This window comes from Euprymna scolopes, chromosome 20 (genome assembly GCF_053919585.1).
Source record: "Euprymna scolopes isolate OS-2025 chromosome 20, ASM5391958v1, whole genome shotgun sequence".
Classification (NCBI taxonomy): domain Eukaryota; kingdom Metazoa; phylum Mollusca; class Cephalopoda; order Sepiida; family Sepiolidae; genus Euprymna; species Euprymna scolopes.
Genome location: NC_136501.1, coordinates 63,946,720 through 63,969,817, shown reverse-complemented (window position 1 = coordinate 63,969,817; position 23,098 = coordinate 63,946,720). Strand labels below are relative to the sequence as shown.

Genomic DNA, 23,098 nt, shown 5'->3' with positions numbered 1-23,098 from the left:
GATAAAAATAAAAAAAAATTAAAAGAAGTTTGCAAATTTTTTTATTTTTAAAAAGCAAGCCAAAAAATCGTATATGCTGCAAATGTGTGAGGTATAATATTAGGGACGGACATTGAAAGTAAATAATGATTTTTTTAACCAAAACATTAATATTTCTGATTGATAAAAAAAAAAAAAACGAATGCTGATATAAAATATCTATTTTATAAAATAAACCTTAAACATTTTTGTAGGTCACTTAAATTACTTTATCAATTTCAATGACGAAATATGTCTTATACCCACAGTCGAAACTCATTGACCACCTTTACAGAAAAATTACACTGGAAAATGAGAAAGAAAAAAAGTAAGAAGTTATTTTTGCAAAAAATGATGAAAAAACATTGTACATTTAATGCAAAAAATAAATAAATAAATAAAAATGAATAAAAAAATAAATAAAATGAATAAATAAATCAAAAATAGATAAAAATGAATAAATAAAAATAAATAAAAATGAATAAATAAATAAATAGATAAAATGAATAAATAAAAAATAAATAAAAATAAATAAATAAAGGAATGAATAAATAAAAAATAAATGCAAAAATAAAAATGAATAAATAAAAAATAAATAAAATGAATGAATAAAAGTTAAAAATAAATAATAAATAAATAAATGAATAAAAATGAATAAATAAATGAACAAATAAAAAATAGATAAAAAATAAATACAAATAAATGAATAAAAGATAAAAATAAATAAAAAATAAATAAAAATAAATAAATAAAAATGAATAAATAAAATGGCTTAAAGATTTTAATACGAACTGCATTAAACATTAAATTTTCTGATTTTTGGTGGATTTTTTTAAATTTCAATTATCAATTGTTTTGGTAAAAAAAAAAATAACTCAAATTACTTTATTGTCCGTTCGTATATAATATACATGTCACACCAAGCAAAACCAAAAGAAAATAAGCAGCAGTCCAAGATTAAACCATAAAAATATTGAACCATATATATATTAAGCATCCCAATTCAACCGACCCTGAAAAAGAACGGTTTTTACATGACACCGTGTGTGATGAGAGTCAACGTAAAACACCTTGCCAATAATAAAAGGAAACATTTTCGAATTTACCTTGTAAACAACTAAAAACCGTCTTTACTTCTTACAAAAATATATAACTATTGTCGTGTGATGTGGATTTTATAAACTTCTTTGTGTTAGTTTTAATTAAGTTTTTACTTCAGTTCAGAAAAATATTTCCTTTTATTTTTTATTGAAGAAATACATTTCATTCCTCTTCTTTCCTCCCTGGATTCGGTAAAGCAGAAGTTAATGGCGGAATTGAAGACATATTGAATTCGAAATCGTCTTGTGTCACCGAAATTTGCACTCAAAACCCAAATCTTTTATTCACACCTATATGCAAATGCCCAGACCAAGAACCATTTGGCGGCTAGCGCCATAATCACTAAGCTGCAAATGGAAAACGTTATCCAATTTTTAATTACTTCACAAAATGCGCCTTTCCCAATTTTTTTTCTGGTCAAGAAAACTGAAAATGGAGTATCTTAACCAATCTCAGATTTTAAAATATTAAGAAATGAGACCATCGAAACTTGGGGCCAGCTTTTTTTAGAGTGTTCGTGAGAGGGTCAAACCGTATATTAATGATGAATAAAGAAACCGAATTATTAACATTTTAAAGCTTAATTGAAAAATCTAAACACGTCTAATTCCTATTGTAATTAACTAATTCGTTAAATTATTTGCAGTTTATCTCACTCACTTATAAACAAAGATTTTGTATATGAAGCTATCCCGGTCAATAAAATAGGGGAACATCTCATTTGGCTTTATATATAAAACTTATTTGTATAAATATGTATTTTATGTCACATGTATAATATTAATCCATACGAGTTATCTACCCTGAAGACTCTCCAAGTCTGTGAGGTATTTTTTTTTACTTTGTACATAGTTTGAAGAGGAGCACCAATTAACGAAAAAAAAAAATATATATGTTATTGTGACCCCCTCATTTTGAAAATGTGTTTATGTTTTGTTTGTCTTTGGGTGACGTCAGATACGGGATCATGCTAAGGCTGTTTTTTCAGAGGCCGACAGAATTGGAGTGCTCAATTCATATATGGTCCAAAGAAATTCGTTTAAATATACAGAGAACAGAATGGCCACTTCTAGAATCAGAAAGCTGATACTTACATTCTGTTAGAAAAAAAGCATGGAAAAAGAAGAAAAAAAAACGCACAGACATAGATTCAGTAAACCCAATTTTTGAAGATTCGATGGAATAAAAAATAATTAAAAAAAAAAGAAGATATACAAAGATTTTGAATATTTCTTTAGAAAAATGCAACATCTGATTTATTTTTTGTTTTTTTATCAAAACATATTCGATCAGTGCCGGCGTTACGGACACCTGCTACTCCTATTTTTTTTTTAATAGAAATCACTCGCTATATGAAGCCATTTGATGTAAAGAGCTAACAAAAATGAAAGCTGACTATTGCAAAGACAGGATATGCCTACTGATCTTAGTCTTGAAAAGACCAAGGCTGTACGTAGAAGGAAAACAGTGAGCAGGAAGAGAGTTCCATAACCTTGCAATCCTTGGAAAGAAGCTACTAGAATAGGAAGTCAATGAGGTATTAAACCAGCGAATTGATGGAAATCTCTAGATCAACAAGTCAAACGAGCTGGAACAAAGGAAGCAGGAAATAGATCAGATAATTCTGAGGAACACATGTCCTAATAGTATTTGTAGAAAAGATTGAGACTAACAACATCACGTCTGTGAGGAAAGGTTGCAGTGAAGAAAAAAGTTTCCAAATCTAACAACAGACCTTAAACTTTGCTAACTTTTCGCGATCCTTGAACCTATTAGCCTTAATAAAAGATAGAAAATGGTCCAATTTCCTGAGTGTTTTCCTTTTCAATCAGCTAGTCACTAATACGGGATACAACTTGCATTGACACGTGTGTACCCTTCTCGATAACGGAATTAGCGACTGATTTAATTATGATGGTGCCCAACCTTACAGATAATAATGAATTTTCCACTCACCATAAAGACCAGAGAACTTACTGTTGATTTTGTAAAATTATTTTTATAAAATGGCTTGAATTAAAGTTTAAAACAAAAGTCAAATATGATGGTTCAGTTGTGCCCTAAATAGAAACGATCATTTTGAACGCACCCTTGTCTTATCAAACTACTGTTGATTTTATGTGTCGGGCCTTTCTGCTTGTGCTGTGATGAATCTTCTCAAATGCACTTGTGATGTTAGGCTTTATAAGGTGTTAAATTTGGTCAAAATCGGACTGTTCCTTTTATAATTGGACTTTTTGATTGGTGATTAAAATTTTCGATATTTATCAAAGGCATTCCGATACAAAACCTATCTAAAAACACTTATTACGGACACATTTGTGTGAAATTTCATAAAAATTGACCTGGCCGTTTTGGAGTCCATAAGAAACGAACACACACACACACACACACACACACACACACACACACACACACACACACACACACACACACAAGTGCCTTTTATATATAGGTAGAGATTTAATAATCATATTATGTCAATCGTGTCAAAGAATTTAACATGAAAACAATTTTCAATGAAGTTTAATTGAATGTACGTTTGGGCAAGATTATCACATAGCTGTAGCAAATTTTCCATGCAACATTTTTTGAGTATTAAAAATAAATTGTGGTGGCCTCTGGAGTATCTCAGTAAAACCACATATTCTGGAGCCCCCCCCCCCTGCCCTTCGCAGGTTTGGGCCCACCTGGTCAGGAGGTTTAAAAAAAGATTATTGGTTCTGAACTTGATATACAAAGAAAATGAAAGCTTCACATGAACAAATGAAACCAGATTAAAACACAATGACTTCTAATAGCAGATAATAATTGATAATACGTATTTATGCATTAAGCTTCGTCTAGGCTTGAGAGAACAGAAGTAAGAGACCTCACATTGAGACAGCTAAACATGACTATATATATATATATATATATATATATATATATATATATATATATATATATATATATATATATATATATATATAATCAGAATAAGTATTTTTTAAAGAAACTAAAGCAAAATACATATTATTTCAATTATTCGAACTAGTGTTCTCATCTTGAGTGCGATTTTCACAATGTTTCAGTCAATGTAACGTCGGACCTTCTACAGGTGTATCTTGTTGAACTCAGGAATCTTTCTGTTGAACTCCTGAATCAGCATGAAACTTCAAAGCTCTTTACTTAATCCGTGTTTTTGTTCTATCAGCCATGACTGCTACCCCCATGGATTAAATAAAGGTTCCATTTGAAATTCCACGCAAATTCCTGAGTTCGACAAGATACGTCTGAAGAAGGTCAAAGGCTACATCGGCCGAAATGTCACGAAAATAACACGCTGAATGAGAACAGGAGTCTGAACAATCCAAATAATATGAATAATTAACCCTCATCCCCAAAATTCAGAGACAAAGCAAGATACTCGATTCTTGGAAAGACTATGGTGGAAGAAAAAAAAAATTAGCTAGTCAGAATCAAACATGATATTTTTCACAATTTTTTTAAAAGATGGATGATTATGCTTAAACAAACTATTTTTCAAAGTTCACATTGTTTTGCTGATAATAGTTTTCAAATTTAATTCGTAGAAACAGTTTCCTCAGATGTTAAATGAGATTTAAATTGCACTTTAAAACAGTTACAGAATTAATTACACTTTTTTTTTTTATTAAGAAAAAGAAAATAAAAAACCATTTTTTTTTTTATCTTTGCAAATAATAAAAATGATTTTTTGCAAACACCATACAAAACAAAACAAAAAAAGCTCACACAAAAAATCGCTCCAAATTTATTGTGCCTGGGCAACGCCACAAAAAAAAAAAAAAAGAAAGAAATGAAGCAAGCTGAGGTTTATGCATTGTCACTCGGTGTAAATCAATCAGAAGCATGCAGCAGATCAGATGAGAAAAATCAGTGCATTTTTCAGATGTTAATTAGTATCATGCACGTGGATTTAGGGGAGATAATTTTCACATACTAGTCTACATGGAGTTATCTGCCCTTACTTCATATGTTTTGTAACAATTTACATATGACAAATGGCAATCAAGTTATATAGTGTACAGAGATAACCAAGTAGCCAAGAACACTCAGAAAGAAAGAGAAAAAGGAACAAATAATATCCAGCTATAAATTCATTATTTTACCTTTATTTATGACTAACGAGGGGGGCGGGGGAGGACGCCCAGCTATGCCTGGGCATAAAATACGCTTAAATATGATTTTTTTAATTTGTCCAGATTTCATATATATATTATTATAGAGTCATGATTTCAAAAGTAAGAAAAAAGTATTTGGGTGCCATCAGCTAGAATCGAAACCGTAAGCAAAACTAGTGACGTTATCACTGTACCAACGTGACATGCATATGAATTGATTAAAAGTTAAAAATTAAAAAATAAACTAAGATGGATGTACAAAATGCATAACGATTTTTTCCATTTTGACCCTTTTTTGACCCCTTAAAAACTATTTTAACTGGTTAATGACCAATAAAAGAACGGTCCATAAAAAATCTAATCATTTGAGGCTCCTAGCACCACTCTGCAACTTTTCGTTCCGGAAGTGATAGAGTTTGAAAAAATGGAGACAGACAGACAGACAGACATATACCCTTTTATATATATGATTTGGCTCAGTGGTTCGTGTGTGTGTGTGTTTGTGTGTGTGTGTGTGTTTATGTATGTGTGTGTGTGTGTGTGAGAGAGAGAGAGAGAGAGAGAGAGAGAGAGAGAGAGAGAGAGAGAGAGAGAGAGAGAGAGAGAGTAACAGTTAAAAAGTTTTCCTATTGTCTGGATTTCAAACTGCAATTTAGATTCCAACCAAACTTGTCATGCAGATAAACTATGACCCAGAGTGTCCCTCATATGCTTTATTATGACCTATGTCGACCTTGAATTTTAGGAGAGATTCAAAATAACGTTAAAAAATCCATTTCTCATAGATGTGAGCCTCCAATCAAAAAGTCTGACAAATAAATCTAGAGTTGTTTAAAAATGGGGAATCAAGTAAGATTGATAATCAACTTCCATTTTTAGATGATAACATGGTGTTGTTGATCCAGAATTATTTGAGTTATCGCCCTTGGATTTATATCTTGGTTATCTCCCTTGTCTAGTTAACATAAGAGACTACACTCTTCTAAACGAGTTTGTAATCTCCTTTTACTCATGTGTGTGTTCTTAACCTCTTTCTGGCACATCCTTCAAAGTTGTTAGACATAGTACATTGTTGTACATTGTTGTATGCTTTTAAACACTTGATACTGGGTTTGTCAGGTGCAATTTTCGATAGCAGTCGCATAGCCTCTCAGAAGTACAGTAGATAAATTAAGCAAGATTTCATTATTCATTGTTTATGCATAATTCTCCATGTCCACCTCTGGGAACATGTGTTCTTTATTATTGTGATTTGGATCAGAAGTTATTCCCTCTTTGTTTCTTTATTACTTTTGCCTGTTTTTCTTATCTTGTATATTATATTGTGTACTGGCTTACATGCTTCGTATCACTCTTTGAAGTTTATCAGTAAGAAATTGCTTATATGTGGACAAATGTACATTTATGTAAATCCAACTCTGCCAAATAAAAACAGCACTAGCAACTCATTACTGGGAGCTTAGACAAAGCAAACACGAATAATCAAGTGAAAATTACTACAGCAGGTCAGTAGATGTACACATTTAGATGACCCATGTAGATTATGTCTGAACGAGAAATTTGAAATTTTAAACTTTAAAGATCTCAAAACCTATTAAACTGTAGATGTGAAATAGCAAATAACTGTATACACAGAATAAACTTTACTTTAAGAGAAGAATATGTAAGAAAAATAAAATAAGATAGAAAAAAACACTAAACAAAACCAACATCTAAAAATAGAAAGAGAAAATCTACTTCATGTAAACGTGTTAAAATAACATCATTTGACGCATTCATAAAAAGGTAATTGACTCCTATACAAAAAAAACAAACAAACAAACAAAAGAAGACAAAGTAAAAATCAGCCAAACCTTTGTTTGAGAGAAGTCCTCTGATTGGCTTATATAAACGTTAAGCTACTGGAAAGAATAACAAAGAATCTGATTGGTTAGCTAGCTAGACTAAAACCCCGGTAACATGAATTTCATGCATATTAGCCTGACGCTTCCCTATGAGGATGAAACATGGAAGCCTTTGTAATTTAAATTCCATAAGTATATTTTTTATAATTTACTACATATCTTTACTTATGTATTGGGCACTGCTGAAGTAAATATTGAAAATCACAATATAAAGTATGTATCTTCTTAGAAAATTTTGTGTTTATACAAGAAATAATAATAATAATAATAATAATAATAATAATTATATATATATATATATATATATATATATATATATATATGTTTTATTTTTTTTTACCGTTTTATCTGTTTAGTTACATATGTTTCGGATGTTGGACCATGTTTACGATCCAAGGTCAAGGTCTGACGAAGCTGCTGGATCGTAAACATTGTCCAACATCCGAAACATATGTAACAAAACAGATAAAACGGTAAGAAAAAATAAAACACATATTTGCTCTGCAATAGTATTGAGCACTCTCTTCAGGTTTTTACTAATTACCAGTTTTACTATAATGCATGCTAGACATTTTAAAATAATTTCATTATTGAAAATTAAAACAAGCTAGAGAAAAGTGAGACAAATGATAGAAATTGCTCCAAATATTTGCGCCCGGGCAACGCCATATTTACAAAAAAAAAAAAGAAAAAAAAAGAAAAAGAAAAAAAAGGCAAGCTGAGGGTTACAAATTGACATTCGGTGTGAATCAACCAAAAGCGTGCAGATCAATCAGGAGGATAAAAATCTGTGCAATCAAATGTAAATGTAAGTAAATGTTATCATGCAAGTGAATTAAGGGGAGATAATTCATATTTATTTATTTACATGGGATTATCTGCCCTTACTTCACCTGTTTTGTAACAATTTACATGTGTCAAATGTCAACCAAGTGGTATAGAATACAGGAACAAACGACTGGCCAAGAACACCCAGAAAGAAAGAAAAACAGAAAAAGGAACAAATAATAAAACTTAAAAAACTTGCTTGTAAATATATGTATATTTTTTACTGATATTTATATTTTTTTTAATTTGTAAATTGTTTGTGTATCCCCATATAAGGTATTGGGTCTGGTAACAAAATGCAAGAATGAAAAGAGTAAATTTCTTTCATGAAATGCAATCCAACACTCTGATCTCTACTGGGGAGGGACAACAGTGAGAAAAGTGGCCGAAAAACCCAAACATATTAAGTTCCATAACAATCTCTTACCGCCACTCATAATCATAAATACCGTTCGCACATTTTTGCTCCTGTTGGCCATAAAGTGGCTCCCATAAACAGAAAGCCTTTGTATTGATATGCGTTTTTTTCTGCTGACGTCACAGTGGTTGGTGCTAGACATCGGCTAACAAGACTTAAAAATACCTGGAATGAATTTTTCTTTTCAGGAATTAATAGAGGTTCTCTAATATTTTTCCCGCTGACTCACGGTCAGGTTCACAGTATATCTATATGTATATATATTTTAAAGACTTTCTTTTCTTTTAATCTTGGTCACTTTAGCAATCAAATTTCTTGGTCACGAGCACACTTTCTACTCTTTCTTCAACTGGGTATCAATATTGGCCTGGATGTTTTCAATTGAAATTCATGGAGCAGATCAGAAATAACCAAGTCGTTGCCAAACAGCCAATTATTAGCGAGATTAAATGAAACAATTTTTTTTTTTTAATATTTTCCCTGACATATTGTTAGAGTCAATTATCACCCCCACCACCTATCCGTGTTAACAATGAGTTTAATAATTTCTATCAAACCATTTTATATAAGCTCTTTTTTTTTTTTTAAAATTTCTTATCGACTGCCTTTTTACATTTTTTTTTTTTTGCAGCTTTCAAATTGTATACTAATTCGGTTATTTCCGGTTTGTTTCGTAAATCACAATCAGAAACATTCGCATTGATATGGATCACTTCACTTTTATATATATTTTGTAAGGTGTCAGTTTTAAAAGCAAAGCACACCATGCTGTGAAAACCGGCAAAAAAAAAAAAAAAAAAAATCGCAAAATGGTGGGGGGAAAAAAAAACAAAACAAAAAAAAAACAAACTCTATGAACGCCAACTGAGAAGGCATGCCCATTAACAAAAATGGGGGGGGGGGAAATAGCTGGTAACAAAAATCAAGCGATCGCCAAAGCAAATACTTACGTTATCATACTGAAAAAGTACAGTAAGAAAGAGAGAGATAATGAGTATAAGTAAAGACGATAATTAATAAAGAGAAATTAAAAGCATTGTATTTTTTCAATCCATTTCCATCCATTATGTAAGAGAGAGCGAGAAAGAAAGAGGATGAGGTGTATGTAAGGGAGAAATAGGGGGAAAGGGGGAGAGAAAAACGAGAGAGAGAGAAGGTTGAAGGATATATATATATATATATATATATATATATATATATATATATATATATATATATATATATATATATAGAGAGAGAGAGAGAGAGAGAGAGAGAGAGAGATTTCAAGACTTTCAGACTTTGGAGGCAGCATATGACGTCACATCGCTAAGAAAGAGACGTCCGTAAGCTGCCTGTAAAATCATTAGAACTAAACGTTTAAAACACACGGCATATCAACCATCTAAAATTCACACCCAGAGTTCATGATCTCAGAGGAAAAAGATAATCCTCTTTTGTCATTTATTTTGTATCCCTAGAGAAGCAGATCGACCAGACAGAATGCGACCACAGTAAAAAAAAAAAAAAAAAAAAAAAAAAAAATGGCAGACGATGCCAAAAATAATGCACGAACATCATGTTGATGTCAGATCAGTGCACAAGTTTTTGCCGATTTGTAAAAGGGGAATTTAAAACCATTGTAATTTACTTTATGCGTATTGTTATTACTTAAACATATCACCATGATTAATTTATAACTTTTTCGTTCAGATTATTAAAGCGTCATTCGGATTTTTCTGCAATATTCTGCAATATTTTTTTCTGCAATATAAAACAGGTGAAGTAAGGGCAGATAATCCCATGTAAACTAATATATAGGGATTATCTTCCCTTAATTTACTTGCGTGGTAATATGGTAACATTTATTTATATTTTCACCATGTTGAATCGAACACGACCTTCTTTAGTCAACAAAAAGGGAGTCATCTTCCATCATGATAAAGCTCGTGTTTATATAGCACTACTGACCAAAGATCTCCTAGGATCATTTGGGTGAGAAATTTTGCGTCATCCTGCATATTCTTTTGACATAGCCCCTTCAGATTATCACTTATTTTGAGAATTACAAGACCATTTAGATGGCCTTAGGTTAACATTACGAGAGGAGACTGAACATGAATGAGATTCATATTTCACATGAAAACCTGAAAAGTTTTATAAGCGAGGGATTTATAATCTCGTTGACAAATGGAATCAAGTTATAGAGAGCAAAGCTTGTTATTGTTACGAATAAAGATTTTCAAAAACAGTTTTCCATTTTCAAGAAGAAATTTTAAATCGGCACACACTTTGCACCGACCTAATATTTATATTTTTCGGTTACGTTTCAGACAATTTGACCCCTGGTCGTCTGTACATCGTCTGAAAACGTGGTTGAAGTATAAATATGATAGAATAGCAAATGTAATTAATTTTAGTCCTTCTCTGAAAATCGAGGGAGAAGTAGCAGTAAGAAAATTAGAATTATCGATACTATAACATTGTCCAGGAGCCAACACATTGTAGCCTCAGTTGCAAAGCAGACAAAGAATAGAAAAGAACTTCAGCTTTTTTTATTGTACAATTTACAATTTATTTCCTCATTGTTACGGCCATGATGTCATCCACATGAGCGTCCTTTCGAATGTCACCCAAGCATCTAAAGTGATCTTGAACGTTCTCTACGTCTCTTATGTGATCTATTTTTCAAAGTCTTTGTTTTTCCCTACTGGTGACGTCATTTCACATGCCTTTGCATATGTGCGTCTGCGCTATATCACAATACTTCACCTTCCTCTAGTGACAAAGTTAACATTTTACCGTGTATCTGAGCTTTTGAGTGTTTTCTTTATGAATGCACTACTTTACAAAAGATTCAAAAAGATTCTTAGAAATTCGAAAAGATTCCTAAGGATTTCATACAAAATCACACAAGATTCAACAAATTATTTACCCTTCGATTATTATTATTTTTATTTGTTTGCTTTGATGAACTTCCAAAAATGCATTCTTTGCTAACTGACTGAGTGCAACTTTAATGAAAGGTTTAAACATGAAGTGTAAGTAAGTGGATATTTATGAAGGCTGACAGCAATGTAGAAAACCGGAAGAGTGAAAGAAAAGCTGAACATAAACAATCGAAGACCGTATTCGTTTCCTTTACTTTAGATGGACTGAACTTTTATTTTGTTTTTTGAGAAGGGGAGTATTTCTCCTGAAATATCAAAAGATATTCCACTATTTCGGACTTTATACAAACAGTAAATGTTATATTTACTGATATTGTATGTATGTACATATATATATATATATATATATATATATATATATATATATATATATATATATATATATATATATATGTATGAAAGATATTGTATGTATGTACATACATATATATATGTATGTATGAAAGATCTATCGAAAAATAATAAAAGTTAATGTTGAAGATTAATACCTCAAAAATTGTCTTTGATTTCACCATTCTGGTTTTCTGCATTGCTATCAACTCTTATAAAAATCTATGTTTACTAGTAATTTTCAAGCAAATTACTGTTTTCATTTTATCAAGTGCAAGTTTCTAATTTTACAAGACGAAAAAAATGTAAAAATCAAAAATAAAACTTGAAGCCGTGCTATAAAAGCAGGAGGAAAAACTGTTTACTTTGTTGGATAAAAAAAAGCATGCAGCAAAAAACAAAAAACAAAACAAACAAACAAAAAAAACAGACAAAATTCTAATTTCCTAAAAGTCTATTTTGAATTTTACGTAAAAGAAATAAAATGCTGCCATTTTCAATTTTGTATGAGTGAAAAAAAAATGGATAAATTAAATTAAGAAACCGGAAAAAAAAATCAGTAAATGAAACAGATTAATTTAAAAACAACTTAGTGGAATATTCTTTTCGGAAAAATATAATATAGTTGGCTTAGCTAATACCGTAATTAGCATAGCCGGGACTTATTGTCTATGCTGGATAAGTACAAAGATCCACATATCCACAGAGAGTATGAAGCCCATAGGATTCCAGATGTAATATGGTTGGTTTGGCTAATACAGTAATTAGCATAGGGGGGCCTTATTACCCATAAGTAGCTGGTATACAATATCCGGCATCCAATCAACATATCTGTCAAGTGAACCACATAACACAATGGCGTCATTGACAACATCTTTGTTGAATTTATAGAATATATGGTCAGGATTAACTATCTCTGAGTAAGCTATATATAATAATCCGGTACATCATTTGTAAATAAACTCTATAATTTGTCATTATAACAATATTTTTTCAAATACACTTTTTATTCAGTTTTCAGTACTTGTGCAGATTTTGAACCGGACTTATCTAAACATCCGTCCAACTTTGCCCAGAACATGAATGTCAACCGCTCGAGTTTGCCTGTAATCTGACGTAAGACGCTGATCAGTCAATCACAATGCGTGGCAACGAGCAGACGACTTTCGGATAAATATTGGAAGAAAAAATATGGATATGGAGCCAAGATAATTGAGACACTGCATATCTGACATCACTTGAACCTGATTGAAGAGTCGGTATTCTTTGCTTTTGTGAAATGTAAAAAGGATCTTGAGTGAAGGATCGTGATAATTATATTGACCGAAACGTTGTGAGTCCAAAATGGAAAGAATAGTTTGACTAATCCAAATAATACTGCTATATTAGTAAACTGAACAAATCTGATAAAAAAGGTGGCTCACTGAGTTATTTTAATTGACTGTGTAAATAGTAACGGTGCAATGAATAAAAAAATGAAAAAGTTGTAATAACTCTAGCTAGATTTAACAAGTAGTTCTAACTAGATCGAAGTGATATCAACTAGCAAAAGCTAGAAATGCATACTACATCTCTTCGAGGGATGAGGACAGGTAAAAAAAATATATATAGCAAATGGAAGACCTGCATATATTTTTACCTCCTGCACACTCGCTTTAGGATGGCATCGGGCTCATTTTTTAATACTTCAACAAAGTCGATACTACCTCAGCCCCACCAGATTAATCCAACGTCACTCTCACAAATAAACTTACTCTCATTTTTCTCACATTATAAAATGCAAGCGAGTCGAACTCATAATCACCATGGTTAACCTGCAGACGACCAAACAGTTGAAGGTAGTGTTAGATGCGTAATGACTGCAGATCTTTGGAAAATTATCCCTCGCTTGATTAACGGAAAATGTGAGGGGACATGATTCTGGTAAAAACAATCATGAATAGGATTTTGAGGAGTTTTCTTTTTTTTTTTCATCCAAGCACCAAGTCGTGGTCTTCATATGACTCAGCAAAAGATAGTCGCTTTTGTCTCATTAGAAAAAAGGTAGCTTTCCCTGTTTCTGCCCAAGGGGGACATCATACCAATGATAGTGACAATATCTACATACATATGCAGGTTTAAAGTTGTCTTGGACAAACATTCAAACGGTTTATAGACGTGCACATCTTTTAGCTGCTCTTTTATGTGTTACTTGTTGCATTTATATATGACATAATCATGTTGGCACACCGATTCTCATTATATCACCAAAGTTAAGCAACGTTGAGCCTGGCCAGTACCAGATGGGTGGCGATTTGAGAATACTAAGCACTGTATGTATTCAGGTAAGTAAGTCACCACTTATCAAGGCCCGAAGGCCACTTGGGGATAAGGGTTAATGAATGTAATATGGTAGTGTAGTAATCGTTAATGGCATAAGTTGCATAGAATTTGATTATTTAAGCAGACGGTTCAACAAGAACTTGTTTACATTAGACTTGAAGGCTACCATACTGTAGTCGACCAGGGAGCAGGCCACAGGTGGGCAGTTCTAAGAAAGAAGATATATTCATGAAATCTGCGTTTAATACCTCAGGGAGATGAACGTTCCTGCCTTACACACTTCTAGGTCACTCTTGGGCAAGGTGTAGCATCTGTTAGCTTCTATCTGCTACTTTAGAAGGTTACCATACAGGGAATAGACAATGTGAAGGAAACGGCGTTAAAGAATCAAATTGTATAGAGGGAGCCCGTTGACTCTGGCAACAATCTTCTAGTGATGGTGTCACAAACAAAACACCCGCTTCCAATTTGTCATGAGCAAGCATGGAAGTCGTAAGGCTCAGAAAACTGTCATTGGAAGGCTCATCTCGGTGCACTATATGATCTAATCAGAGGTAGGAAAATATAATGCTACACTTTGGTAATTTTGTTTTGCAAATAAATATTTGATTTGATTTGCCTTCAGAGCAATCAAACACAACTTGTGATAGGGGAAGCTGATGGCGGATATGAATTTGCCTATGACAAAATAATGCATGGAATATAAAAAGATTTGTTTATCGATAATATGTGCATTTTAAGGCAAGAAAATATGGTAAAGCTCGGAAGACGGTCGTTTTGGTTAGTGGAGAGCAATTGCTTTTTTTTTTTTTTTTTTTATAGGATAGGCTGTGTTAATATGGAAATGTCTAGCAGTGTAAAAAAAAAAAAAAAAAAAAAAAAAAATGTTAATATGGAAATGTCTAGCAGTGTAAAAAAAAAAAAAAAAAAAAAAAAAAATGTTAATATGGAAATGTCTAGCAGTGTAAAAAAAAAAAAAAAAAAAAGCTTTGGAATTTCTAGTTTGCATACTTACAACAACACTTACATTTTCAAACTGAAATGAACAATCAGAATACAAAGATATCAAATACAGGCATGCATATAGATAAGATCAGAATGACAAGCAACGATGTTTAATAAGTACAGAATAGAAATTCAACTATGATACGCATACGCATTCTTTTGCCGACTGTTATCCTCATCTTCATAGTTGTTGTTCCTTCACCACGTTTCGGCCAACTCATCCTCTGACCTTCTTACACAGTAGATAGAAACGTTGGGTCTATACGGTTCCAGGTAAGCATTGTCTGAAGATAGCGGTTTCAATCCTACCCAAGCAGGCCAGAGGATTAGTTGTTGTTTTTGTTTTACGGCATATCAACCCTTTTCAGTGATTCGGAAGAAAATATTTTTAATAGAATATGTTTTTTTTTTTTTTAAAATTCGGTTTCTATTTAACCCATAGTTGGGACCCTAACAGCTACAACCACTCTGGGTCAGAGTGGATCTGGGAGCAATGGCAATTAAAGTGTGGCTCCACACTCCCCAAAGTCCGCAAGCTGGGGCCTCAACATAGGATATAGTTTAAGGTCATATCTAGGACCAGCTAAAAACGTGGTGAGACAACAACTATGGAAAGCGGTAATTACTGGGGATACAGTTACAAGACATTCCTATCTGTCGCGATTGATCATCTGAAGAAGGCCAGAGGATGAGTTGGCCGAAACGTGGTGAAATAACAACAACTATGAAGATGAAGGTAACAGTCCACAAAAGGATGAATACACAAATTATAAAGCCTCATCTCAAAGGATTCCAAAAAACAATAAAAATAAGAAAATATAACAATTATGATATCATAGCATAATGGAAAATAGTATAAATAGATAATATAATGATGTCAATTTTACATTATTATTGTAACATTGTGACACCATAGTGCAAATCCAGAATAACATTCATGAAAAAAAAAAAATAAAAAAAAAAAATAAATCTGTATAATATACATATTCATAACAAAAAGAAAATATCGTACACCAAAAATCACGTGAATTGATCAAGTAGTTTTATCTTTAACTAAGAAAAGCAAATTTTATGGCTAAGCTATGAGCGACGATCTCGCAACACCATCTAGAAAGGAGTCTGAAGGAAAAATGGAAATAACTCCAAATAATTCAAACTCGCAAGATTTTAGGAAGCCATTCTTATCATGGGGGAGGGGTCATTAGACAAGTCGAAATTTGCTTAAAAATTATTTTCTTGATAAAAATAAAACTATTTGGTCAATTTATGTGATTTTTTGAATACAGTATTTTCTTTCTGTCATGAGTACATGCATCAGGCAGATTTGTCTTTATTTTTGTTTTATGATATAGGAGAAATTCTGGACAAGTGTCGATAGCATAATAGAAAATAAGTTAAAGTCACTAAATACCATATTGAGTTGATAGCAAGAAAATAATTCTGTGTAGACATTAAAAATGTCTTTGTTAAATATTATTTTTCATATGGATTCATTTTGAATTAAAATTTATTTTATTTTACGCATCTAAACTTGAGAAATACACACAATTTTTTTTTTTTACTTGGGAGACACCACTTATCAAGGCCTACTCGATGATAAGGGTTAATGCATCTAAGATGGTAGTGTAGTAATCGTTAATTGTGTAAATTGGGCAGAATTTGATTATTAATGAGGACGGCTCAATAAGAACTTGTCTACATTGGATTTGAAGGCTACCATGTTGTATTCAAGCGGGAAACAAGTAAACGGAACAGTGTTCGACAGGCAGACAGTTATATGCAAGCATTACGTAAAGAATAACAAACATAGTGTCTTAGGCTTGTTGATTGCAAAAGACCGCCATGTTCATTATTCTTTATGTAATGTTTACATATTTTAACTGCGTATTTCTCAAGTTCAGATGTGTAAAATAAAATTAATTTTAACTCGAAATGACTCCTCATGTAATAATATTTCCATCCACCCAACCATAGCCTTGAGCTCCTGGAGGGGTATAAGCCATCCCCAACTTTTTAGATGCTATTGTAGCGAGGAGTTCTTTTTTTGGTGTGAGGGTACTGGTCTCACACCCAACTATTCCCAGAAGATACATACAGCGCCCAGTCTTCCCAAATGGTCACCCATGTGGTACTGGCCAGGCTCAACGTTGCTTAACTTCGGTGATCTGGCGAAAATCGGTGTGTCAACTTGATTGTGCCGTATGTGATAATATTTAGCAACAACAACAAAATAAAAAAAAAAAGCCCAAACATTTTTAATGCCTACAGAATTATTTTCTCGTTATCAACTTTATTTGATGTTTAAACTTCACGATAAATAGAAGCTAAATGGTATAAAAGTGGCATGATATAATATTAAGAAAAAAAAAGCAGTTATATTTAACTTAACTACATAAGTTGTTCAAAACTATATTATACTATGAGAAATAAAATCTTGTTATATGGTCCATTTTTGAAATCTTGATAAAATAATATTTTTATAACTAATGAGTACCACCTATCAAGTCCAAAAGCCACTCCATGTTTATCTCCGTCCCATGAAGCGCAAAGATGTGACACAAGGTCAGAAAAATGGGATGTGACAATCCATAACTCTAGATCAAGAGCAGTCTGGCCTGCAAAAAATGCCTGGGCAGCTCTGTTGGGATTCTCTGGAAGTGGTACCTCAACAAAGACAGAACAAGCGATCCCAACAATGGTCTAGAACTCTGGTAGCTTTGAGGCCAAAGGAAAGTCACTTGAGGATAAGGATTAAAGAGATGGAATGCATTGTCAGTTGAAATGATGAAGAATATTATAAGAGGATTGAAACTAATGAATGAAATAAACAAAATTGGATTTCTTATGTGAACGGTTTACTATTAAGTACTTATTGCCATTGGATTTGAAAGAGAACCACGTTGTAGTCTCCAGGGATGCAGTCCCATGGTAATGTGTTGCAAAGTACATTTCTTGTGCAATATAGTATTTCATATCAGGAAATATCATTAATTATTTTCAATGTTTCAATCTTATTCATAGATCTCTCTAGGCAGCTGATAATGCATATATAAGCATTTTGATTTCCTCTCCTTTTATATCTTTAGCCGATGACATAATGGGCAGGATCTCCAGCTGTTGAAAAATCAGTTTGCTTTTGATGCCAGCTTGAAGAACTGTGCATCGAATAGATACCATAATACTTAATTCGCTGCACTTTATCATAAAGGTCCATTTCAGCCAGATCGGACCAATTGTTTCTGAGAAAACTAGAGTAAATGTGATATTGTAGTGGCTAATTTCTATGAATTCCTAACTGTGCATCGAATGGATACCATAATACTTAGTTCGTTGTACCTTATCATGGCCAAGTTCCATACAAAATTTCAGCCAGATCAGCTCAGTAGTTTCCAAGAAAATGTGGAACAGACAAACAGACAGAAAAAAAGACTAAGAAAAATAGATACATAGATTAATATTGTTGCTCATGTGTTCGCATATTGTGATTCAATTATACATACTCTGCCACTTGAAGGTTGGCGAGGATCTCTGTAATTTTTCATAGTGCCATCTGAAGGAGAATTGCGGGAGGATGCAGACAAATTACCTGTGGAGAAAAAGGAGAAAAGATAAAATAATGAATCAGTGGGTGATACCAAATTTGTATATCTATAAAAGTGAGAATGTGTGTGTGTGAGTGAGAGAGAGAGAGAGAGAGAGAGAGAGAGAGAAAGAGAGAGAGAGAGAGAGAGAGAGAGAAACTTCTCAACCTATATACTCAACGAATTTTTAATCTACAGACTTGAAATTCAGGATTTACTTTTTGCAACCCGCTACTTCTTGCTTCTTTTATTTTGCCCATTCACAATTCAATGAGCAATGTTTCTGACAAAAGGGGAAGAATTGCTGTTTACTGGATGAGAATCTATTCATATAAAAAGTATTGTTGGCAAGTTTTTGACCTTGAAGTAGTATTTTTTAGCTCCTCACATCAAGTGACTTCATACCTTGTCTGGAGTGATTTCTGTAATTTCCGTTATTGGCTATTTTTTACCTTGAAGTAGTAATTTTTCTTTTCTTTTTGAGCTCCATGACTTATTTGGAGTGATTTTCATAAAAAGAAAATTCTGATTTATACATTTTAAAATGAATTGTTCCAAAATGAAATTATGCTGCCTCGTCAACTAAAAGCGTACAATTTTAAATAAGTACATTTTAAAAAATACTAGCCTGGCTGCCCAGCGTTGCCTGGGTGTTTGGAGGCCTGTGTTGAGCAAAATAAATAAATAAATAAAAAAGTGGTGGTAGGCAGGCTCGAACCCGTACCATGAAGGAGGAAAAGAATATGAATAAAAAAGTGACGTCTTTGCCATTGCATCCATCGCCAAACCGGAAGTGGCGAAGGTTTAAATTAAGGCTAGTCAATCGAAAAGAGGAGATGACTTTCGAAAATATCGGCGAAAAAAGCGACCTCTCCCTGTAGAAAAGTGCCCAGTTAAGGGTGAACGAATTAATGTTTTTAGCCAATTTTTCGATATTTGTGGTCCAAAGGGCCGAGCTTCCGAACGATACCAATCTTGTGAAAATCCGTCGCGGCTGTCGAAAGTTTTAGGCATACATACATACATACATACATACATACATACATTTAAACAGACAGGCGAGATTTATATAATTGATGTATCAAGACGAAGGTTATTTTTAGGATAAAAAATATTATGGTAGAAATGTATTAGGAATGTTAACGTAGGAACGTTAGAACAAACAAGAATGCAACAATGGAGATGATTTTAGTGATGACATCAGGCGATCTTAATGCTACATAGGGTTAATGACGTAACAAGATTGCTTGGTAATACACATAATCAGTTAAGTCAGTCTGTAACGAGGAGTTGGCAATCGAAGATCGAGAGAGACGGTAAACGAATCGTGATGGCCCCAAGCAGGGGAAGGAGAAGTCGATAATTAAGATGTAGAACTGAAGACCAGCGTGCCCTTTTCAACTGGGAAGCATCGGAAAATAAAGGCTGTAAATACAAGCAAGACTTCTGTTGTAAGAATCTTAATATTGCAGTTTTTTTTCAAGGATCAGCCAAGGCAAGATCAACCAGAAAGGAAGTATGTTTCCCTATTCTCCGATGATGTACACCCCATAGAATTATATCCGTCCCTTTAGTGTTGTTATATGTGAAAACGCACACATACAAAAAAATAGACTGTTTATACACATAACTAGAGACGATCACACGAAATACATGAAAACAAATGGACGACACGTCCAAACACCTACACTTGACATTCTCATTAAAATATCGCATTCACTCTGTAACTTCATCATATTTAACTAAAGCAAAATAGTCAACTATAGTCGAGGATGATTTGAAGGCTCCCGTTTCATAAACATCGAGGTGTAGGAGAGGGTGTCACTCCATTTCTAGAATTATTCCACTTGCTCTTGATCTTCTCCTTATATAACGCTAAGTGTTTAGTAAAGGGGTATCAAGTACGATTTTTAAAAGTCTTTGGTATGACTTGATTGAAAACTGAACCTCAATCTCCTGGATTATTAGCAAAAACTCTTACCGTTATTCTAAAATGATCCCTAATTTGTTTTATAAAGGTTTTATTTACCAAAATATTCACCGTAAGGGAGTGGGACAACCTTTATATATATATAAAAAAAAGACACGAGAATTATGGGCAGACTAGCAGAAAAAAAACTGACGTTATCCGAGATCAAATAAGGAGCAATGAATGTTCCGCACCATATTTTTTATTGCCATTGAAATCAGTGAAATGGCCCATTTTCAATCAAATCGATAGATTGCCCACTCTAATTGGGGACCAACTGCAGTACACTGGGAAGAAACTTCACATGCCTCCTTGCAGTGACTTACTCAACAATAAGTTGTAATCTACATTGCACTGTAGAGAACTTAATGTTGCTTTTATAAACTTATTTTTATATATAAAGGTTTGAATTAATGTTTAAAATGCAAAAGTCAAGTATCATGGTTCAGTTGTGCCCTAAACAGAAACATTCATTATTAAAGAACCTACTGTTGATTTTATATGCCAGATTCTTCTCCTTGTGCGGCAATAAAACTTTTCAAATGCATTTGGGCTGCAAAGCTTTTTTTTTTTGTTATTCAAAATCGGACTGTTCCTTCTTCAATCAGCATTTTCAATTATTGATTAATGATTTTATATATTTATCATAGGCATTCCAATAAAAAAAACTATCTAAAAACACTCCCAGACGCATAAAGTATATTTGTGTGAAATTTCATAAAAATCGGCCCAACTGTTTTGGAATCCATGGGGAATGAATTCCCACACGCATACACTCAAAGTGCCTTTTATATATAAGTACAGATAATATACAAACGTTGTTTGGTGAAAATTAAACTTACCGATTTTGGTCAGTGGTGTGTGAAACAAAGCCTTGACCGCTTCCTTATTAGACATTCGAAACAAGTGGACAACTTCACTCGGAAGTCTATCCCTATTTTTTTCCAAGAAACCTACGGTCTGATATTCCACCTGTAAAAAGAATACATAGATATATATACATATATAAATTTTTCATGTAAAAATAAGTTCTTGTCATTATAGACATTTTCTTTCTGTTTGTATGGAATAATTTTCTGGTAAAGTTCCATTATTTATATATAATATTTTACATGTGAATATCTAAGCAGCATGTTTTCATTAAGACAAATGTTATTAAATAACACATTTTTATTTTCATCTGTTTATTTGGCAAAGAAAGATTAGACACAAAGTCAGGAAGGATTTGAAAAACCAGTGCCCAAGAGAAAAAGTAAACCGTCCAAACAAAGCATTTTTCCTTGCTGCTTTCAGGGTTTCTCTAATGACTGACCAAAATCTCTAAGTTACCTCCTTTGTAGGTGAATTCTCACTAGAGAATTTCCCTACATGGGAGGTAACTTATGACATCATTTATTTTGTCCTTTAGTTCTCATATTCCATGAGCGATGTTTCTGACAAATGGGGAAGAATTACTGTTTTCTGTGTCAGAATCTATCTATATAGCACATAACATTGGATAGTTTATGACATTGAAGTAGTATTCTTTTTTGACTCTTTGTATAAAGTGGCTTCATGGCTTGTCTATAGCAATTTCCGTTAAAAACAAAACATTACAAAAAATTGAACTTACTTTTCCAGCATAATGTTCAATGGTGAAACTTAAATTATGTTCAGCCCGAGGTTTTATGTAAGCCGGGCACCTAATATTCTGATGAAATTTGGCTGAAAAAAAAAAAAATTTGAATGTTGACAAAGAAACTTGATAAGCTTTGTGGCCTTAAAAAACCGAAAAAGAAATAAGACAACAAGGAGGTATATTTAACAAGCACATGCATTTACAGAAAGTACAAAAGTAATGGGTTATCAGAGATTGTTTTTGGATTGTTACTGACACTATTCACAGTGTTGAGACGAGTCCATATAATGATGCAATGAGGTAGGTTATCGTAAAACTACAAAAGTCTCTTGTAACTTATGACTAGGGCTATGACAACAGATTATTCTTATCATTGTTTTGACTCTCTAATATATATCCAACACAAACACAGTTAATCAATCGAGAGCCACATCACTCTATATAAAAGCATATAAGATATCAACAGGTACACACTCGAGAGTCAAAACAATGAAAAGAATATGCTGTTGTCATAGAGCTACTTATGACATTACTTATCCCAAAGTGAATATAAATATATAAGTAATTTGTATCAGGAAAGTAGATTGTTCTTGTTCTTCTTCTGTTCTCATATTCCTACCACTTCTTGTCTAATTCATTCTTCCTCTCACTATTAGAGAGTGGTCGGGCAGAAGCAGAAAATTATCGGTTACCTGTCTATCTGTTTATCTAATTATCTGTGTATTTATCGATGTATGTGTGCATGTATGTATGTATGTATGTATGTATGTATGTATGTATGTATCTATCTATCTATCTATCTATCTATCTATCTAGTGATGAGTGGACAACAGAGATTGAATCATCATGTTTTGACAGATTGTTAAACATGTCAAACTCTGGGACCGGTCAGTGTCCTCTTTCTTGTTTATTGTTTCAACAAACAGGTC

General features: G+C 32.8%; 1 protein-coding gene across 1 annotated transcript in view; it reads right to left on the bottom strand.

Annotated features, from left to right (window-relative positions):
• Positions 1-23,098, bottom strand: part of LOC145241445 (uncharacterized) — a 571,697-nt gene that overhangs the window by 102,909 nt on the left and 445,690 nt on the right. Inside the window, exons 22-24 of the mRNA XM_080104406.1 lie at positions 22,164-22,255; positions 21,394-21,523; positions 18,478-18,587 (exon numbers count right to left, since the gene is read on the bottom strand). Of these exons, the coding sequence (XP_079960532.1) occupies positions 18,478-18,587; positions 21,394-21,523; positions 22,164-22,255 (332 nt within the window). The remainder of the gene's footprint in view (positions 1-18,477; positions 18,588-21,393; positions 21,524-22,163; positions 22,256-23,098) is intronic.